The 22,406-nt window shown below is 47.2% G+C and overlaps 1 protein-coding gene across 5 annotated transcripts in view; it reads left to right on the top strand.

Moving 5' to 3' along the window:
• The window catches only part of FRMD5 (FERM domain containing 5), a 287,084-nt gene extending 267,227 nt beyond the window's left edge, over nt 1-19,857 (top strand). The window contains exons 8-16 of one of the 5 annotated variants that reach the window (XM_090270519.1): nt 4,870-4,958; nt 7,758-7,821; nt 8,399-8,490; nt 10,019-10,093; nt 10,656-10,724; nt 11,670-11,776; nt 16,228-16,571; nt 17,421-17,470; nt 17,825-17,874. In XM_090270519.1, the coding sequence (XP_090126645.1) occupies nt 4,870-4,958; nt 7,758-7,821; nt 8,399-8,490; nt 10,019-10,093; nt 10,656-10,724; nt 11,670-11,776; nt 16,228-16,571; nt 17,421-17,470; nt 17,825-17,831 (897 nt within the window). In that variant the 3' untranslated portion in view covers nt 17,832-17,874. Of the gene's footprint in view, nt 1-4,869; nt 4,959-7,757; nt 7,822-8,398; nt 8,491-10,018; nt 10,094-10,655; nt 10,725-11,669; nt 11,777-16,227; nt 17,362-17,415; nt 17,731-17,824 lie in introns of those variants that run through there. The other 4 variants (XM_090270518.1, XM_090270521.1, XM_090270520.1 and 1 more) reach the window with 4 other exon arrangements.
• Nucleotides 19,858-22,406: the final 2,549 nt, after the last annotated feature.

The raw sequence follows: 22,406 nt of genomic DNA, 5'->3' as shown, positions 1-22,406 counted from the left end.
CTTTTCATGCTGGTGCAGATGTCAGGTTTCTCACTGTGATTCCCAGCCCTGTTCCTCATGTGCCAGACACTAGCGAACATCCCAGCTGCCCTCCACCTGTGGATGCCCAGGTGCCGGGGCTTTGCAGTGGCCTCCCTCTGGACCTGTTGCAATAGAAGCAATTGGGAGAATTGCTCCATATGAGAGACTGGATTGGGACTGGTCAAGGTGCTGTTATTACTTATTGGAATGATATGGAATGAGATTGGGGTCTATTCTCAGTTGTTCCCTGTTCCATATCAGCGAGTCTGGTCAGGAGAGGCTGTTGCCATCTAACTCCAGCAGCGGCCTCCACTGGGAGCCAGTCCCGAGGTGTCTGGACAGTGCCCACCCAGTAGCCTGGCCAGCAGCACCCAGCTCCAGGGAGGACCTTCTCTTCCCTTGGCTCTGGCCAGAGTCCCTAGGGTGACTTGCACAGGTCTGTGAAACAGCCTCTGATTCCTTCCCCTTCTGCCCACTTTACTTTCACCCCACTTCCCACATGTGGCCCCCAGTCCCACTTTTCCATGGTCGCCTAACAAGAATGACTTCTCCATTTCCACCTGAACTTTCCACACCCTCATTTCCTAACTAACAACATTTAAACCATCAACATCAGGAAAAATAGTAACATGTCAGGTTTTTTCAAAATAAGATTATGAAGCTTAACAAACTGAGCTAATCAGTAGCAGCTATAATATCAACAACACAACCACTAGCATGTACTGGGTGCCCATTAAGAACATCCGAAGAGGCAGATATTATTATCCACCCTCATTCCCTGTGAAACACAGGGAAAGGAAGGGACCCGGCCGAGGTCACACAGGCCGTGAGTGGCCAAGCCAGACCTGGGCCAGCGGCATTGTGAGTAAGGCACAGATGCTCCCCAGCACTGCCATTGCCCATGGGGCTCAGTGGCACGGAAACAGAGAGCCCCTCCCCGCCCACCCTGCTGCTGCCCTTTCTACTCTTTACCCAGTATTTCAAGCCACCCTCCATCCTCTGTAGGCCCGACTCTTCATTTCCATCCTTCCATCCATTCTTTCTTCTAGGCCTTTCCTGTCTCGGGAAGCACTGGAAAGCACCTTCCCCCCTTGCCCCACTGTGCCTCCCATCTCATGTTTGCTCCCATATGCACTTCCCCCACTGCAGCCACATGGGCCCCTCTGGCCACTCGTGTCTTACACATCCCACTAGTAAACATTCCCCGTGGGTCTGCTCTGTGAGGAGAAACGAGGTAAGGTCTGCGCCCTCAATCTCGGCCCTCCTTGGCTCCTGCCTGCACAGTGAGTGGACGGCCTCCCGGTGCCCACCCTTCATCTGGGACAGGCTGCCTCCCTGCAAGCAGAGCCTCCCCGCACCCAGGCATCCTCCGCCCTGAGGGCCAGCCTGCCCTGGCCCATATCTCTGCCAGCCTGCTGGGTTGGCGCTGGGGCCCCTGGCAGGGCCTGTGCCTGTGTGCAGTGCTGGCACTCAGGTGTTCACCACCACGCACTGATGACAAGCAGGAGGAAATCCAGCCCTGCAGCTTCACTGTATCTCCATTCAGGTTATTTTTAAACATCTTTTTGCTGTGCCCAGGGGTTGGATGACATTGTGCTTGCAGCTGAGTGTCAGGGTCACTATAGACCCAGAGGACAATAATAAAAATACATTAATTGGAAATGTTTGCTAAACATGTACTTAGTTTATTCCCTGGGCCTAGCTGCTCACACCTGTAACCCTGACACTAGGAGACAGTTTTAGGACAAAACTGCATTTTTTCTTTTCTTTTTTTTTTCAGATTTAATGTGTCAATTTCCCTTCCCTCTGCTCCCCTCCACCCGGTGGCCCCCCTCCCTCCAGTTGTCCCCCCCTTTTAGATTATGTCCATTAGTTGTGCATACAGTTCCTCCCAACCTCTCTCCGTCTATTTCATTCCCTCCTACCATGATCCCCAATTCCTATATCATCTCCCTCCCTCTCCCCACTCCCCCTCCCTGTTGACCTCCCCCCAATATGCTTCCCGTATCCACACTTCCTTTTCCACTCTCGTTGCCTGTTTAGTTTGCCTTTGTTTCATCTCCCTAGCTTCTGTTTTTTAAACCAGTCCCTTTAACATCTCATATAACAGTGGTTTGGATCCAATGAACTCTTTCAGTTTTATTTTGTCCTGGAAACACTTTCTCTGTCCTTCTATTCTGAATGACAGTTTCGCTGGATAGAGTATTCGTGGTTGTAGGTTTTGGATTTTCATTACTTTGAATATTTCTTGCCAGTCCCTTCTTGCCTGTAGGGTCTCCCTTGAGAAGTCAGCTGATAGTCTAATTGGGACCCCTTTGTACATAATTCTTTTCTTCTCTCTTGCTGCTTTTAAGATTCTCTCTTTATCTTTAATTTTTGACATTTTGATTATAATGTGTCTTGGAGTGGTTCTCCCTGGGTCCAGTCTCTTGGGAACTCTCCTTGCTTCCTGGACCTGCAAGTCTATTCCCTTCCCCAAGTCTGGGAAGTTCTCCTTTATTATATTTTCACTCAATTTTTCAAGTTCTAGTTCATCTTCCTCACTCTCTGGCAAACCAATGATTCTTATGTTGGGCCTTTTATAGCTGTCCCAGAGGTTTCTGATCCTCTCATTGTTGCTTCCCATTTCCTGTCTCTGCATTGGTTGACTGCTTGTTCCTTCTCCATATTCCAGTTTGTTGAAATGAACTCTGGATTTTTTTTCCTCACCATCTGTCTCGTATGTGGTTTTGTTCCTTTCGTTATGAATGTTTTTCGCTTCTTTCTTATCTTTTTCCTGCTCTTTTGTGAATTCTGTAAGCCACCTGATAACAATGGCCCAGAACTGAGCTTCTGACAGGTTTCTTATCTGTTCATCTGTCAGGTTCTCTATCTGTTGCCTGGTGAGCTGTGCCACCGGGATTTCTATAGTTGTCTGCCTCATTTTGACAGATGCTTTTTGTTTTCTTGGGCCGGCTGTAGGGGGCAGTGCCTGTGTACGCGTCACAAGTCAGCGACCGGTGCCTGTCCGCGACCTATTTCGCAGCCCTGTGGTGCTTTCTTTGGGGGCGGGGGTCCAAGATGGATTCACACAGTTATTCAGCTAGGAGACCGGGATCCGTCCTCCCGCCCCCCTGGGCCTCACTGTTCAAGGCGATGCGGTGGCTGCTTTCCCCAGCGCTGGGGTCGCGCACTGCCAGGGGCTTGACTGCCTCCGGGCTTTTTCGCCGCCCCACCGCTGACCGCAAACAGCGCTGCCCTCTTTAACTCTTACCTGCCCAAATGGCACCGCTGGTTTATAACTTCATATGTTGGGCTTCCGTGTAGTTTTATTTTTTGGAATTTCTAGTTATCCTTTGTTTTGAAGTAGTTGTATTCCTCTCTAGTTGTAGAGGGAGACCTAGCGTGTCCGTCTAAGCCTCCATCTTGGCCGGAAGTCCCAAAACTGCATTTTTTCTGAGGCAAGACTCATGAAGCCCTTGCAGAGGCTCCACTGTTCTTAGGACTGAACGGGCTGAAGATCTGTTCCAGGAAGGTAAATCCTGAGGGTGAGAGAGACTCGAAGAGCCCGACAGCCAGCGCCCCCACTTGTGTGCCTCATGCCAGCTGCCTGAGCTGTGGCCTAGACGTCTGTCCTGCACGACATTTGACCAGCGTCCTGCCATACTTTTCTGGCCACCTGAACACACTTTTACCTGACAAAGCAGATTCCCACTGAGGCCTCTATCCCGAAGGAAGCTCTGAGAGAACACAACCCATCCGCCAGCTTTCTGTGCCCCATCCCCAACTAGAAAAGACCTGGTCCTCCTGGAGCTCATTTTCCCACGTGAGGGAACCGTGACCTACAACTTCTGGTGTTTACAGACAGATGATGACAGCTGTTGGTTCAGGCACAGTAGGGCTGGTGATGGCTGTTTCACTTGGTCAGTTGCTTCTTATCGTTTCTTCAGCTAAGCTTTCCGGAGGGAGCCCAGTGTATAGCGTCTATCATAACTGCCATATTCTCATTCTCTCTCCCCCTTTTTGGAGATATAATTCACATATCATAAAATCCACCCCTTTAAAGTATGCAGGTTCAGTGGTTTTTAGTATATTCAGTTATACAGCCATTACCACTATCTAATTATAGAAATTTTTATCTCTCCCCAAAAGAACCCCTGCACCTGTTAGCTGCCCCTGCCCCATCTCCCCTTCCTTATAGTTCCTGGCAGCCAGGAGCTTTTTGTCTCAATGGATTTGCCTATTCTGGACATTTCATATAAATGAAACCATACAACATGGGGTCTTTGGTAACTGGGTTCTTTTAACATAATGTTCTCAAAGGTTGTAGCATGTTAGTACTTCATTCCTTTTTACTGCTGAATATTATTCCATTGTATGGATGTACCGCATTTTGTTTATCCATTTATTAGTTGATGGACATTTGGATTGTTTCCACTTTTTCGCTGCTATGAATAATTAATCTTGCTATAAATAGTCATGTACAAGTTTTTGTGTGAACACACGTTTTCAGTTCTCTTAGATACATACCCAGGTGTGGAATTGCTGGGTCATAAGGTAATCTCTATGTTTAACAATTTGAAGGACTTCCAAAGTGACTGCACCTTTTTACAATCCCACCAGCAATGTGCGAGGGTTGCCATTCTCTTTGATTGTTCACAACAGCCTTCTAAGATCGGTATCATTAGGATCTACAACTTACAGTTAAGGGCATTGAGGCTCAGGGAAGGTAAGTAACTTGCCTTTTACTTTCAAATGCCACACTCGTCCTTCCATGAGCTCCTGCCGAGTATTGAGTATTAACTCCGTGTCACCGATGAACATCTCTGTGCCTGCACCATCCTGATGAGAAGTCTCTCTGTGTTGCAGGATGTGTCAGGAAATGCTGCGTTTCTGGCCTTCACACCTTTCGGGTTTGTTGTTCTTCAAGGAAACAAGAGGGTCCACTTCATTAAATGGTGAATATCTTCATTTCCAAGGCAGGCTCTTTATACTTCACCAACTGGGGAGGGCTGCGGTTCCCGCGTCCTTTGTTTGGTTGGGCAGGTGTGGTTCTGAGCACTCTCCAAAGCCTTGCATCCATATGCTAACTGAGGAAGGTAGTGATCTCTTCAAAGGGATCCTATGCTTCCAGAGGGGTGTTCCTGAGAGCCAACAGCCTCTCCAGAGGAAGAAAGGGTGTGGAGGGCTGATTTCTGGGTACAATGAGAGGCTTGGGGCTGGAACCGATGTTAGAGAAGCACAGGTCCCATGAGAACTGAGACTTTGGGACCATTCCCCACTGAGGGTCATAGCATCTGCATGGATGCTTACTCCCTTACCCACTCTCCTAACAAAGGAGGGGCTCACGGTGACGCCTGGGGCAGAGAGAGGTTACCCTGTTGCCCTGGCAAACACCCTCCTTGGGCCAACCTTCATCATGGGTGCCGCCCACAAGTTTCCCTCCTTCGGAATCAGGTGTCCTCCGCCTCCCAGAGTCACGTCCCCACTTTTTCCTCCCTCACTCCCTCTCCCACTCCCATCTAGCAGGCAGGGGACAGTGCCTCAGCTGAAGCCACTCAGAACTGCTGCTCCTCTGCCTGTCTGTTTGGGGTCTGTCCTGCTCCATGGCTCTGGGAGCCAATGCAATGCAGACTCTGGTTTATTGATGGACATTTGGCTGCCCTGGAAACCCTTTTCCTGGTCCGTGCAAACATCTTTGAGCCTCATCAAAACATGTTGCATATTCTAAGCCCTTGTGATTTCTACCTTTTTGGGCCCCGGACCTCAAAGTCTAAGCTGGCCAACTCCTCCCATGGGCTTGGACAAGTGGCTTTGTTTGAGGCAGACGAGCTAATGGGAATCTGAGGACAGAGCTGCCTCCTGGCGAGCTTTGTGCCAGGGATACTGCAGGGCATCGATCCTCCCATGTCCTCGCTGGCTCCCGTGCTGACCGTAGAGACAGACTCCACCTTTCCACCCTTACTGCTCTGGTGAAGACTAGCAACATGATGTCAGCCAACTGCTAGTGAAACCGGTCCTCTGATACACCCAGCTCAAGCTGGCCCACTCACTGTACTCTGGGTGAAGATGGCAAGGGTTTGGGGTCTTCTGTCCAACAAAATACTTTTCAGGAAAAGACAGTGAGCTGCATCAGACCACTGTTCTCCCTCCCATTAAGGAGCACTTGCTGCCTGGACACAGCTGGGTTGTCTGATGTCCCTTAGAGAGCCGGCTCCTGGGCCACACTCCAAGCAGGGCAGCTGCCTCAAGAGCAGGGTAGGACACACCTGTTACAGGGACCTGTAATTCCTAAAGTATCCCTACCCCTCCAGAAGCCCTGATGTTCACCTGGCTCTCCTAGGCCCTTTCTATCCTCTCACGTCTGCAGGGAGTCTCCTCTTCACAACGTCTCAACTTTAATAGGTGTTAACCCAACCTCACTTCCAATGGAAAACTCGTACTTTCCTGTCTTCCTTGTTGAATCCTAGATTATCTGTGTGCTTGTTTATATATTATCCAATTGATATTTATTATATTTTGTGTATGAGAGAGATTGAGTGGTTGATTAGAAGGGAATTAAACAGGGAAGGAATACACTGTGTCTTATATTAGCTCAGAACTGGTGGTCAGTTGTGAACTCTCATTCTTACACAGCCATGATTGCCAGAGAATGTGACCTTCCTTTGTCCCCTCAGTTTTGTCCAGTAATAAACTGGATACACATGGTTCTCACTACCTTTCAGCTACTTCTTAGGATATTGAGGAAATTTCCCTAAAACTGCAAAGAAGAAGCCAAGTAGAGGCAGATGTGCGTAGTCAGACTCTGGGGGGGTCCCGGTGGATAGAAGATTGAAGACCTCGCCCCCAGTGAGGTTGGAGGGCCATCGGGCACCAGAGGGCAGCTGTGTCAGCAAATGGAAGGGAAGGGAAGAGTGACCAGTGCTGAGGCCTAGTTCTCTGGCTCTCAGGGACATCCACCTATGACCCTGGTCATTTTTCCACTTTGTAAATGTAACCAAGGCTGCAAGTAGTATGTGGAGGTGAGGTCTAAGCCGTGCCATGTACAGTAACCATGTCACTTCTTCTGATTTGTGTCTGTCCCGCGGGTGATGTACCCCAGTATCCTGTTTGCCTCTTTTACTGCAGCCATTCACTGGGCTGGTGGCTTCAAGGATTTTTCTACAAAAACCCCTAAGCCCCTTTCCTGGTCAGTACGCTGCATGACTGTTCCATGTAATCTGTTCTCTCTTTGGTATGTTGTTCCGCCCCCCTTCCTGAGATCGTTTGACATGTGTCTGCATTAAACTGCATTTTCCATCCAGTGGCACAGTCACCTGAAAGACTCAACTCCCTCAGAACCTGGTTGCCTTGTTTTTCATTTTTTGCTGTATCTTGAACTTTGGCCTCATCAGCTACTGTGGCATCTTATGTTTGATAGTCCCATCCAGATAATGCACCTATGTTATGAACCACATCCTGACATGGCCCGGGACCACCTACCTGGACTCACTTCCCATGCCAGTGTGTCCCTTCTGCAGCCACTCTCAGTGAGCCTGAAATCCTCCTCTCGCCCTATTATTAGTGTTTTATTGACCAGAAAACTGTGGATTGAACTGTTTCAACACTGCGCTGCTGTCTTGTTTTAGTTCTAATTTTCGCTAAAACTGTGTCTGTGCCTGGAGCTCCTTCCAGTCAGGGTGGGCTGTGCATCTACAAGACTTGCCTGTGAATAAGCAGCCCACAGCAGGTGACTGGTACCCTCTTTGTGCTTCTAGGAATGAGGTGACCAAGCTGAAATTTGAAGGAAAGACTTTCTATTTATACGTAAGTCAGAAAGAGGTGAGTGCTGGCTTCCTTCTTTCAGGGGGGCTGGGGCACTGGGATGGTTCCTGATGGCCAGCGGAGAACCAAAGTGCTCCATCCAGGTCGAGCTAAGCCGCCTGCATGCTAAACCAAGACCAAGGTCAAGACCTGGAGTGAGGGAGGGAGAGATGGCTAGGCCCTGGAACATAGGGCTTCCTCAGGGTCACCAATGTCACCCAGATGTTCCATGACTCCAGAAAGTGTAGTCCAAGTAAGACTTTTTTGTGTCCATATGAAAATTCCAAGATAGTAAATAGGAAAGAAAAAAAAAGAACAATTTAGATATGAGAACCACTTTCTCTGGTGAGGACTCTCTTGGTTCAATTTGTGCCAGCTCAGACTTATTCTGTCGGTCCTGCCAGGTGTGAACTGAGGCGCACAGCTGAGCTCTGCCCCTGCGGGTGCTGCGGGCCTTCTCTTCCAGCCAGCCTCTCCCCATCCACAGCCTGTGCGAGTCACGGGGCCCTCAGACAGCTCAGGGGTCAGCGTCCTGGCCCACTTCCCCCTTCTTCTCCATCCACACTCAGCTGTTTCTATGTGGGATTTTTTGTAGGAAAAGAAAATTATTCTCACATATTTTGCTCCAACTCCAGAAGCCTGCAAGCACCTCTGGAAGTGTGGAATCGAGAACCAAGCCTTCTACAAGTGAGTGGGAGCCTGGCACGGGGACTGTCATTATCAGAGCCAAGGTCATAAAAGCTACTTTTAGAGGAGGGATGGGCAGAAAACTTTGAGAAACGAGATGTGAGATGGCAAGGCTGGGCTTCCTTGTAAAACTCAGACCCCTTTTCGGGTGTCTGTGTGTACCCCCCCAAAGGGACAGGACTGAACAGGTCTGGAAATGTGTTTCAGGAGAGTTGCCTGAGGGGTCTGCCTTGTGATCTCCTTGGATAGCCCTCAGTGGCAAACCAGTTCTGGGTGTTCAGAGTAAGTCTTGGGCTGGAAAAAGCCTATGGGTGCCTGACTCAACTCAGACTGGCACTGTGGAGCCAGTCAGAGCCCTAATACAGCTCAGAATACGATAGTGCCATGAAGGAGCAGACACAGCCCAGGACAGTTCCCTAAACTTTAGAGAGATCCCAGGCCCACTCCCAGTGCGTGACCTGGTGCTAAGCTGCCGTTGATTCCAGCCCTTCGTGGAACCTCACAGCCGGAGGTGTTACCAAGTGACAGGCCAAGTGCCCAGGAGCCTAGAACGGGGTAGCCGGAGGGGGGCAAGGACTTGTCTGGTACTGAGAAGCCTACTTCAACCCAAAGACAACTTTACTTACCAAAGAATCTCAGTTTTCTTTAAGGAAGTGATCATAAAGGCATTAGGGAGCAAAGAAAGAGCCCACTGAAAAACTGGGGTGATGCCAGATCGTTTGTTTCATTAAAACCCTTGGTCTTGTTTTTAGGATGCAATGATTTATGATTTAATAAGCTGTATCTTAATCAGGACAACATAAGACAAGTGTATGGTATGTTCTGCCTGATAAGCCAGAGGATCCTGGAGAGCAAACTTGCTATCTGCTGGCAGCTCTGGGATACTGCCCAGCAGAACTGGTCGCCTTCCCCTTACTGGGGCCAGAACCCCAGAAGTTGTTTCTTGGGCAGGCAAATTTCTTTTTCTCTTTTAGCTTCAGTCTTATTATTTATAAAATAAGGGGGCTGGGACCTCATGAGCCCTTTAGGACTCTCCAAGGAGATGGCATAGGAAAGCAGCCCTGCCCCGCTTCTCCACCCTAATTAACCCGACGTGGGCATGAACCATCAAACACTAGGACTGGAAAGGGCTCATGAGGTCCCAGCCCCCTTATTTTATAAATAACAAGACTGAAGCTAAAAGAGAAAAAGAAATTTGCCCAAGGACACACTGCTGAGATTCAGTGGGTGGCATTATTATTCCCCCAGACCATCACCCTAACTTCCTTCTCTCAAGTCTCCCTGGTGAGCCCCATGGAGTGCTCTCGGGAAGCCCTCCCTCTCCTGACATGAGTGTGTTTTCAACATACCTGTCCCTGGCGCAGAGGCCGTGAGCACAGTTCTGGGGGTCCTCCAGGAGAGTCAGAGACAAGCCCGGCTATGAAGGGCCTTCTCCCGAGGGGTTTCTTTGGATGGAGCGGGAAATGCACCGTCTAGCCTGTGAGACTATTGCAAGCCATCTGTCACACTGGACTTTTCCTTGCTGCAGGCTGGAGAAGTCAAGCCAAGTCCGCACAGTGTCCAGCAGCAATTTATTTTTTAAAGGGAGCCGGTTCCGATACAGGTAAATAGTGACAGTAAGTAACCGTTATGGACCTATTTTCAGATCCTTCTCTCTAGAACAATGGCTCAGTGGTCCTTATCCTTGAAAACAAAGAAACTGAGAACCTCCAGAAAAGCCTGAGGTTTCCATCAAGTTCTGTCTCCTAACCCTTTGACCATTTCTTTCCTTCCCTGAAGCTGTGTCAGCAGGGTCTTAAATGAGTACCTTCTCTGCCGGCCCTTACAACTGCACCATAAGAACTGGAACAGTAATTTTATCATGTCTGTTTCAAGATTTCTCTTCTTTTGCAATATTTTTGGAACATGCTGGACAACGAGGAGTGATTTCTAAATGAGAATGGAAATCCCAAAGACTCCAGAGATAGGAAGCTCTCTAAGATCAGCTGTTAGGACATCGTAGAAGTCTTTACCCCAGCAAGCAAGCCTTTCTCAGTGGCCTAAACTTGGGGAATGGGTGGGCCAAAGAGGCCATTTCCCAGTTCAGCCAAAGTAATCAGATATCTTAGAGGAGCCCATCCTGGAACACCATCTCATTTCTTGCTTGTTTTATTTACTACTTACAGTGGCCGAGTTGCAAAGGAAGTAATGGAGTCGAGTGCCAAGATCAAACGGGAGCCACCAGAGATCCACAGGTAGGCTGCCAGGGGCCTCCCCCCAAAGCAGGTCAGGCACAGGTCCCCAAATCTCAGAAGAGCCAGCAGTTTGAGTAATGTGAAGATTCTGGCCACAGTGGCTCCCACGAGGGGGAAGACCAGGGCAGGAGAGGTGAAGAGTCTCATCTCAGCTAAAGGTGTGGGAAGTCGTCCAACCCTGGAATCCCTGAGCGAGGAAGGAGACGGAGGGAAGGCGGGCTGATGCAGGCGGCACAGACAGTACACCAGACCCAGGAGTCCCCTTCCTGGGTAATCCCAGGCTGTCCTTCTAAGGCCTGAAATTGCTCGTACTCCGTGGAGGACATGTCCGAGCAGCAGCATTTCATTGGCTGTGCCATCAGTTCATGACAGGAAGCCAGGGATGGCCCCACAGCCCTCTCATACTTCGTGTAAACTAGTTTTGAGATCCATGCTTCATGCACAGCCTTAAATCATGTATTTCCAGAAGCCCATCTGCTAGAACCCAGTGAGACCCAGAAAGAATAGGATTGGCCAAGAGAACTAGGGTTTGCCAACCAGCCTAACCTTTGGGAATGGGAGCGTTACTACCCACCCCTTCACACAACGCACCCCACCACCAGCCACCTGTGTTAGAAGCCAGAGGAGGCTGCCATATCCTTCTTCAGGCACATTTTTGGGAGCACTGGTTATCCTGGGGCCCTACTCCCTGACCATCCTGCCCAAAGGCTAGCGGTGCTGTTGCCACACTAAAGGTCAGTCGGAGATGGAGGGAAGTGGACAAGTTTACAGCACTGACTCTGAGTGGGACCCAGGGTCTAAAGGCAAAAAGCAGGTATTAAAGCTTTTTAAAACACAAGACTTAATACAGCCAGGCAATTCTAGTAGCCACACCTCAACTCTGAGTCCTGACCACAGCTATCTGTGCACTGAGCTAACAGTGTTTTTTTTTCCCTATAACCTCAGAGCTGGAATGGTTCCCAGCCGCAGCTGTCCCTCCATAACCCATGGCCCAAGGCTGAGCAGCGTCCCCAGGACCCGGAGAAGAGCTGTTCACATCTCCATCATGGAGGGTAAGCATGAGCTCTGGAGATGACCACAGGTTTAAGTCGTGATTTAGACCAGTTCCACTCAGGGACCTTGAAAAGAAGTGAATTTGAATTAGAGACAGCAGCAAGTTTCTCCAGTGGTAGGGAGGTTTCACCCAGTGGATGGGAACACCAGGTGGGTGTCAGGTGAAGTGGATGATGATCTGAGAGCATTTGGGTAGACCTTTGGGAAACAGTGTATGTGGGATCTCCCAGGTTCCATGCAGTTCTGAAATTGCTTCCCGTCAAGAGGCTTTTCACTTGTTTTCCAGATCTGACCAATCTCCACAACTGAAATGATCAGGGTAGCTGAGACAGGTAACAGAAAAATAAACTGGGTTCTGAAGCATCCCAGTAACTGCTACCGCCTTTACTACAGTTGTAGAAATCTGCCCTGTTGCTATCCAAATTCTTTAATGATGTCTTTGGAAACACAGTATGTCCGCCTCGCTACCCCTTCTCTCCCTTTAGAGTAGATGGAGGTGGGAAGGGACAAAGTGTGTGTCTAGTCAGAACCAGATACCCCCAGCAGCCTGAGGCTGACACCTCTCCAGTCTCTGGGTACTTAATACTGTTACCAGACCCTGGGAATAGTGCCCTCCTGCTGTTGTCACTGACCCAGCTGGCCCTGAAGAGTGGATACAGGCGTGGAATTGTTTTCATTCCCGATGATGATGGTTTGTAGGACCTCAGAAGATCTCAAGCAGCAGGGTTATTTCGAACCAGTATCTGTCTTGGAGGCTGGGGAGGAAAGGCCCTTTGTCCCTTCTGAGCGAATGCCGCTTGTTAATGAACATGAAGAACTGCCCAGGTTAGAAAGGCTCTGCTCTGTGGGAGGCTCTCTGGTTTGTGTTATGGTTTTATGATGTGTCACTGACTCTGCATCACCTGCATATGGTTCTCTAGGGCTTGAGACGCCTCACTGGGCAACAACCATCAAGTGCCTTAATTATTTGAGTATCTTTGTTGCCCCATTTGTAAAAAAAAGGGACACCTTCCTTGCCATGGGTGGCAAGGAAGCTGATGTGTGCAGTACTTGGAAGAGATTAAAGCGGGCGCTGGGCAGGCAGCAAGCACAGTGCAGAGAGTCCTGATCAGGGAGCCCCAGGTGAGGTTTCGGTCAGAGCACTGCCACCTGTTTTCTGGGGCAGGTGCTTAACCTCTCTCAGCCTGCTGCCTCCACTGTAGTGTGAGCTGTGGATGTGGAAGGGTGTCTTGTAAACTACTAAGTGTAATTGCTATGCAAGGTGTGGAATTCTGAGGTCTGACCATCATCAAACAACATCCTGGTTTATCCTCCAGTAGATTGAGCAGAACTGTGTGGCTTTCTCTGTCCACCTTGGGGTGTTCATCTCAGGAAAGTGGAATGATTTTCTCCTTTTTTGAGGAAACATAACTTTGTGTCCCCTCTTCCCATCCATCCTGAGGCTGAGGCCACCAGGTTCATCCCAGCAAAGGATGAGACACAGTCCATTTGCAGACCTAGAGCCACTTCCTCACACTTCAGAACCACTCAGTCCCAAGCCCAGTGTCTTTGCAGCTTCACATCTTGGATTTCCTGGGACCCCTTGATCCCCCTACTCTCAGGGACTGTCCCCTTCCCTCTCTGTCCCTCACCCTCTGAGAGGTCCAGGACCTTATACGGGCCTCAGGGCAACAGCTACAGGCTGGGGAAGCATTACTTTTTATGGCTGTAAGTGCTTCTGACTGAATGCAGTCCCCTGATAACGTGGGCCTCTCAGACCTGCTCCTTCCCTGCAGCTCAGCCCGCTCTGAGGCTCATGGAGCTGACATTCTCTCCAGCATGGGAGGCACTGCGAAGGCACTGCCATAGCGTGAGAGCAGCAGAAATCCTCTGTCCTAGCTGGGTTTCCATCCTTTCCCTCTGCCTCCCGGCCTGGCTGGTTTCCATGAAGAGATCAGCTGGTTTCCACTAGAGAAGTGTCTGCTTTCCTGGGCTACCATGGGGAAGAGTCTGATTAAGATTCACACCAGAGTCCGCGTTCAGCTCCGGTTGACTAATCACTGCCTTCGACCCCTGAGTGTACGCATCCTGAGGATGGGGCCGCGGCTCCAGGGTAGGCTTCTGACCACTGTGCCCCCCAGCCCGCTGGGAGCCACCTTGGGGCAAGGCAATCAGCTGGAGCACCTCCAAGGTAAAAAAGACACTCCTCCGTTTTGCTGTGCCACTCGCCTAGATCCCACCCATAGCATCTACCTCATCCTCCCAGCATGACAGGTTTGACAAGGGGGTGAGGCAGGCGGTGGTTCACAGTGAAACCTGAAGTTCTGTACAGGACTAACTGTTGAGGGAAGAGAAGACTAACATTTACAGAGTATTCTGTGTGTCGGACACTACTAGAAATGCATACATACCCATTACCTTGTTTACCGAGAGCACCAGCAATTCAGTATAATGTGGCTTCTGGTGTCTCCTTCCCCAGCTTAGGGCTAAATTGCAGGCCAAGCTAAGCTTGCACTGAAGTGGCTTCTGATTGTAAGCTGGTCATACTTTGAAAGATCTGGCAGTCAGAACTGTCCTTGTGAGGGGACAGTCCCTTGAAAGGGTGTGAGATACCCTGTGCAGGGGGGTGGGAGACAGATGAGTGGCTGGGAAGGGAGCTGAGCCAACACCATGTGTGATCAGGGCCTGAAGGTTTCAGTTTTATCAGGCACCCATTACAAACTCCTGGGGACATGTTCCTTGTGCTGCACATGCACACAGGGGAATAAGGGAGGGATACTGGGGAAAACAGAGACCAAACGAGCATCCAGGCCTCTGCAACAAGGGTCAGGCTCTTAATTTCATGTTGTTGCATGAGGGTTTCTTGGGCAATTAGGACCTAAATCTAAGAAAGGTGCAGGCTGTTGACTTAACATCTTGGCCCACTGTGCCACTCCCCAGAAAATCTAACTACATGATCATTAGCACCATGAAATAGAAAGACGCTTGGATTCTCCCCTTGCCTTTGCCATTAACAACCAACCACATGACTTCAGGAAAGTTCTGTAACCTCTCACCCTCACTACTTCATGGAATTGTTGAGGATAAAATGAAAGTGCTTTAAAAGATTAAAACATTGTACAAATTTAAGATATTTAGCATAGGGATAAACAAAACAGCTAGGACCATATAAGGAGCTTCTGAAAGCATAAGTTGAGAGTGTTGGCAAATACACTAATGGTAAGACACTGGGGAGCATAGGTGGGTAACGGGGATGCCATCACCCCCACCTCTTGTTCATCACCCAGATTGCACGGCTTATTCCCCTGGAGAATCCTTAACTGTGTGTGTGTTGAGAGGGGCCCCAGCGGGCTGGGCAGGCAGGCTGCCTGGGTGCAAATGGCTTATCACAGGGGAGCCAAGGAAAGGTGCAGCACACTTCTGAAAGGCTACTGGTGCCTTTTAAGAGATCTTTGGCCTTTTGAAACTAGCCCTACATACCAGAAAACTCCCTAGTCAGCCCTGGGAAGATCAAGGTTTTGCCTGTCTGGGAATCTGCTTCATTCTGGGCAGTCAGGGTCAATTTCAGAGCAATAGACAGGGGCTGGTTCCTCTTGTCATAGGCCACAAAGGTGGGAGAACCACTCTGGCCACCCAGATGGTGAGGAAAGGCAGTGCCGATGTGAAACCTGAAACGAGAAGCCAACTCCTTGAGAGGCACTCGGCGACTCTGAGCCCACATCCTGCCGCCTGGGCGGCTGCTCCCAGACCGCCCAAGTGACCGGCTCCTGGTTTACCCTGCCAGAGCTTGAGCCCTGGAAAAAGAAATGTTCCATTGGGGAAAATAAAGTGATAATGGGTAGGTCTTACAGGCCATAAGACCTCCTTTCCCCTGTCACCCAACAAGATCTTCTCAAAGTCCACCCTGAACTCTATAAGAGTGTCTAAAATAGGGAAAGGGAAACTCTCAGCCTATTCTGGACCCAGATCATTCTAAGATGAAAAGAGAGGGCACTGGCCAGGGCTACTCCCCTTCGCTATCAGAGAGCACTTAAAAGAGCAGATAGGGTTTTCACATTCCACAAGGGCAGATGGCTGGAACTGGGAAGCTGAAGAGCAACTGCAGAAATCCAAAAGATGGCCTCATGTGCTCAAGGAGCTGTTGCTAGGTTGTTAAAAGGACACTCAGTTCCAGAATCAGTAATAGATGAGGCCCAGTTAGGCAAAACACAGCCTTTTCCTCCCTATTCCTGCCTCTCAAGGACTTCAACCTCAGAGGCAAACCTGAGCTCCCTGAACCATGGTCCCAGCTCTCGATCAGGTATAGCTGGTAATTCAGATTCACTTTCAAATTGGGGCTAAAATCAAGCCCAAGACACCAGAGGCAAGAACGGCACAATGTTTAACAAACATGGCCAAAACCAGAAGCAAAAAAAAAAAAAATGTGTGCACTGGGACAGAGAGCTTACTCGTGTTCCTTTTTCATTTCCAGGCCTAGAGTCCCTTCGGGACAGTGCCCATTCCACCCCAGTGCGTTCCTCCTCACACGGTGACACCTTCCTGCCCCACGTGAGAAGCAGCCGGGCAGACAGCAACGACCGAGTCGCCGTGATTGCAGATGAGGCCTACAGCCCTGCAGACAGTGTGCTGCCCACCCCTGTGGCCGAGCACAGCCTGGAGCTGATGCTACTCTCCCGGCAGATCAATGGGGCCACCTGCAGCATTGAGGAGGAGAAGGAGTCTGAGGCCAGCACCCCAACTGCTGCCGATGTGGAGGCCCTTGGGGGAGAGCTGAGGGCCCTGTGTCAGGGGCACGGCAGGCCAGAGGAGGAACAGGTGAATAAGTTTGTTTTAAGTGTCCTCCGTTTGCTCCTTGTGACCATGGGACTCCTCTTTGTTTTGCTCCTCCTCCTGATCATCCTTACTGAGTCTGACCTTGACATTGCCTTTTTCCGCGATATCCGCCAGACCCCTGAGTTTGAACAATTCCACTATCAATACTTTTGTCCCCTCAGGCGATGGTTTGCCTGCAAAATCCGCTCAGTGGTGAGCCTGCTCATTGACACCTGAGAAGGCATGACTCCTCCCAATAACTAGCCAGGTGGACCAAGGAGCCCGGCTACCCATTCCCAGCAATGGGACCCATCGCGGAACCATCGGCATATGTACCAAGTCCTCCTCTCATGACTCAAAGTCCACAGCCTAGGAGGGTTGTTTCCCAGAAGATGAAAGGGATAGGCTCATGCCCTGTCTAAACAAGCTGGGAAAGCTCAATTCCTCAGAGGTTCTCTCAAGAAAGGCTCAGCGACTCTGTTTCTCATCCTCCCAATTTGCAGGATAACTTTTGGTTTTGAATTTTGATTTTTCATAGATGTGTATTATTTTGGAAGTATCAAATAAAAATAATTTATTTTACTATTCCTGACGATCACAATAGTGTCACCCAGCAGATGGGACACTAGTTGAACACCAGAGAGCTGCTGTCTTCTGTATCCTGCAGGCGCTTTCCTACTGGGTTCCAGTAGGCTCATCGCTGCAGCCTCAGGGGACTAAGTTTTCTTGCCAGACACAGCTTTTTAAAAAGTAAACATCCCTGTAGAATGATTAAATGGAAACTTGCTTCTTATGATGGTCTGAGCTGGATTTTCTTTTCCTTTTGTTTTTTTCCCCCAAATCTGAGCACAGTGGGCATCTGAAGGGACCACCGCTACAGCAGCAGCAGCAGCAGGGGTGGGGTAAGTCTGTCCCCTTAGACTAGATCCTAGTGGGCATCACCATGCATTTTGTATGATGAACTTGAACTTCTGTGATTTTTCTCTAAAGAACCTCAAGGCTTTTAGAGTGCTCCAGGGCCCTTACGTGGTACCAGAGACAGGACTGTCAGAAATGTTGGACAAAATGTAGTTAACAGAAACCAGAGCTAAGGTACCTGAGAGACTGATGAGATTCTGAGAGCAGGGCTTATTTTGTACAACCCCCTCACCCCCGCAAATGAAAAAAAAAAAAAAAGGACTATTTCAATTTATATTTTAACAACAAAATGTTATTTTCTTATCAATTCATATTTTGTTTTTACTTTATGGATTAAGAAAATAGAGCCTGATGAACTAAACGATGCAAGAAAGAAACTGATCCTGAGAATGAAAAGCTTCAGGAAATAGAATTCCGAGATCAACAAACAGCCTTGGAAGGGACCAGGAAAAGAATCTCTTTAAATAGGATTCTAAGAGACGCCTACCAAGAAAGGTGAATGTGGCAGAGACCAACACTTAGATGTAGAAATACTGCCCCTTAAGGTCATCCTCTGCATCAGGAAAACACAAGTTGTAGGAAAAAAGCACCTGCCATCCTTGCTGAGGGAAGCCATGGAAGCACGCAGATGCACAGGGTAAAAGGGTGAGTGTGGGGTCCAAGGCCCGAGCACAGCAACTATTATAAACACTCACACACAAGATCTTGTTTTCATCTCAGGGAGAGATTTATAAGTCATCTTGGGGCCTGAGGACTTATTTAAGGATGGTCAGTGGACAATTTATGGGACCCTAAACAACAACAGAGCAGCTGCTGACCCCTTATGATGTTGGGCAGTCCCAAATGTGAACAGAATGAGTCACTTAGATTTGCTCACCTCTAGTTTGTCCCCTGAGATGGCAGAACCATGTCCATGTATACAATGTAACAGCCCTGGAATAAAATGGGGTTTTTCCTTTAGGGTGAGTGAGTGAAGAGGTACATAATTTTAAATGCCCTTTCACTAGACCAAGGGTTGGCAAACTTCTTTTGTAAAGTGCCAGGTAGTAAATATTTTAATTGTGGTTTTGTGGGTCATACTCTATAGCAACTATTCAACTCTGCCATCTCATAGCACAAGAACAGCCAAAGGTCATAAATAATGTAAATGAAGGAGCAAGCCTATATTCCAATAAATCTTTTTATTTTATTTATAAAAAGAGATGGTGAGCTGATTTGGCCCACAAACCATAATTTACCAACCCCGATCTATACAATAAAACTGCTCCTTACCATGATGTTAGCAGAAAGGGAGTCGGCTCTACTCCAATTCCTGACATGTGTTAACGATCCAGGGTGCTCAACCAACCAACCAGCAAACAGATGTCTAAGGCCAAGATGAGCAAGACCAAGTACTAGAATGCTAAAACATGGCCAGAATCTAATAAGAGTGGAAGAGGGCTTGTCTGATCATTTCCATACCAGCAACAATTTGGGCAGAATTACAAACATCTATTTACCAAGTGACAAGACAAACTGAGGGAGATCCTAGTCAAGATTAGGGATCACTTAGAATCAACTAGCCACTGCCACTTGCCATCTACACTGGAAAGGCTTTATTTAGTATAGAACTAAAGTGACAAAAGGAGACTCAGAGATGAAAAGGCTATCAGGAGAAAGGGGGCTGGTTTTAACCTGGATGTCTACTGTCTTATGCAACATAGCAGATTACCTTTTAGTGTAGTGTTCCTACCTCAGTCTGTAGAATACGGTGTTTCTATGCAGTGAGTGATCACCTCGACTCTGACCTTTCATATTCATATTAAAAAAAGATGCAGTATTCCATTTCTGGGTATGTTACTTGTGTCTAGAGTTCTAACAGTACAATAGTCCATATCAATATCAACCACTAGATTTTTCTCTCTGAATAGAAACTTTCAGGGTTTTTTTCCCCCAGGGCTTATCCCAGAAAATACAGATAGAAAAGTTTGCGTCAATTTGCTTTCCAAATAGTGCTTGAATAACAAACTTCCTTTGTTGGTGACTAGTCTTTTTTGCTATCTCCCCATCATTAAAAATTGTTCAAGTTTTTAACCTTATTTCACTGTGTTCCACGATGTCTCCCATTTTCTCTCAATTAGTTTGATCTCATTGTTGAAAAAGCAATGGTTTCCATAGCTTCATCTATCAGAGGAAATAAAACTCTTGCTAAAGAATAGTGTACTGCATCTTTAAGCAGTAGAGGGTAAACTACCTGCAAATGTGAATTTCTTAGTTTCATTAAAAAATAGTTGTTAACCTTTCGTGTGCCAAAAAGAAATCTAAGTTACATTTTCTTTCAAAGCAATGTACTTTTTTCTACATATTCAGTATGTAGTTAGCATAAAATCATTGGTGCCATGAAAATTATTTTTAAACTTAAATAAATATTTAAATATCATAAAAGCGTGGATTCTTTTTTAATTTACATCCTGTCTCACTTTCTCCTCAAAGTTACCAACACACAGATAAAAGGATGCCCATGAGATTTATAGAGACTGCCATTGGCATCAAAATAATCATTTTGCTTAGAAGCCAGAAGTCTGAAATAAGTTTAAAGAAGAATTTACCTCTTTTTTTTCTGATGAAGAAAACAAAGAAGTTATTCTCACAGGGTTTTACAGCCTTAGAGCCCAAAGCAGCACCCAGGTAGCCAGCTTCTAGACCAGCCTCAAACAAAAGGCAGAAAAAACACTTCCTATGAAAGGAACAGAATGATACCACCACCATCATACCGAACCTTGGATTTACAGCTTACAAAATACATTCCTGAGACATTATTTCATCTGTTATTGTAACCATCACTCTGTGGCTACAAAACTGGTCATGATCTTCTCAATTTCATGAAGATAAAAGGTGACAAGGGTCCATTGTGCTAGCTTGTTATCTAACCTTTCTGTTTTCAATCCTCCCTGCCCCCCAATCCTCCAATCTGCTGCAGATCATCTTCCTGAATCACTGATGAAGTTATGTCACTTAGCCTCCAGATTTTCAGAGGCTCCCATTACCTACCTATAAAATGATACCTATTCCCTATCCCTAGTGGAGGTTTTTAATTTTTTTAACAACAAAAGCCTTTCTTAAAGTGATTTGAAGAATAACAAGCATAAGAAGAACCAATGGGTGGATGTGAGTGGTTTCCCAGGTCCTGAAGATTTACAGCAGCCACCCTTCTTTGGAAGCATAGGCACACACCCCTTTCAGGGCTACAGCACCCACTCCCTCGGCTTAGGGCTCTTCAACCATAACCAAGCCCCTGTGCACCCAAACACACTTCTCATGAACAGGCTTCCTCTACGCACACCTACAACTTGCTGATGGAGTGGAGCAACTTGCCAAGACTTTTAAAACACTTCCTCATGCATAGCTTCCATTTTACTTTATTTATTTATTTATTTTTGCACAGCCTTCATTTTAGCAAAAGATACCTTAAAATGTTTTATTCCTTACTCTGTGTAACTGTGTTAAATGTTATCTTCCTCACAAAATTCTGTCCTTTCATTTAAAAATCCCTGCATTTACATACAGATGAACCTGAATATTGGTCTATGCTACCTTGGAAATAAAACTCATTCTAGCTATCAATATCATACTAAAAAGAAAAAAAAAAATTAAATACTCTTTGGGCCCTGGCCGGGTAAGTCAGTTAATTAGAGCATCATCCTGATATGCCAAGGTTGCAGTTCTATCTCCCATCAGGGCACATACAAGAAGCAACCAATGAATGCATAAATAAGTAGAATAACAAATCAGTGTCTCTCCCCACCTCACTCTCAAATCAATAAATTTTTTTTTTTTTTTAAGTACTCTTTGGCCCTGGCTGGTGTGGCTCAGTGGACTGAGTGCCAACCTGCAAATGGAAAGGTCACTGGTTCCATTCCTGGCCAGGGCACATGCTTGGGTTGCAGGCCAGGTCCCCAGTTGAGAACATGTGAAAGGCAACCAAATGATGGACCTCTCACACACTGATGTTTCTCTCCCTTTCTCCCTCTGAAAATAAATGAAATCTTTTTAAAAAAAATACTCTTTGTACAAGAAAAAGTACTAAGTCAGATGGGACAGCCTAACAAAACAGGATGCCTAAGTTTTTTGGAATCTGAAGTTAGCATATAATTCTTGTTCTTGGGCTTGATATAAAAAAGACACATGTGTCTGCCCTCCCCACCTTCCCATGTACTGTATGCTAGATGAAAGGATTTAAATCTCTGTATCCATAGCCCTTAGCTTCCCTGCTTTCTTGGAGAACTGCCTTTGCAAAGTTCTCTATGGAAAGGAAACTCAAAGGCCAAAATACTAAAAATGACTTAAAACAATTCAGATTCTATCAGTTCCTAATCATTTACCATCTCTCCTAGAGTGACCAAGTCTGTCCTCCCAAAATGAGAACTGTCTCCTTCCTTAAAGAAAAAAAAAAAGTGCCAGTTATCTTAAAGAAAATAACAAGTGGAATTCAGAGCTTATACAGTTAAGAGATACCATAAAGACCAACTTACAAAAAGGGTTTATCCTGAAGGGAAAGAGAGCAATTATAATATATGAATTACAGAAGCCACAAAGCTTTAAGCAAGTCCCTGGGAGAAATACCTTTCGCAAGAGACCACAGTTTAAAGATGTTCCCTAAGGAAGACAATTTTCTTTATGTGCTTTCTAGACTTAAATGACTACTCCATTATAGAATTTATCACTGAGTAACAAGTCCCCATTCACTCTCCTCCATTGCCTCAAGAAGACAGAACTCTATTAAGTGGAATGGAATATAAATAGCACAATTTATGAAGCTACAATGTCAAAAGAAACCACAAAAGTGGGAAAAACCAAGAATTTGCTAACATTTATTGCAGAAGCCAGGCAATTACCTCCAAAGCTTAAATGATGGTACTAATTTGACAGAGAGGCATTTTC

Source organism: Furipterus horrens, unplaced genomic scaffold (genome assembly GCF_987537825.1).
Source record: "Furipterus horrens unplaced genomic scaffold, mFurHor1.1.pri manual_scaffold_3, whole genome shotgun sequence".
NCBI lineage: Eukaryota > Metazoa > Chordata > Mammalia > Chiroptera > Furipteridae > Furipterus > Furipterus horrens.
This window is presented reverse-complemented; position numbering and strand designations above follow the sequence as displayed.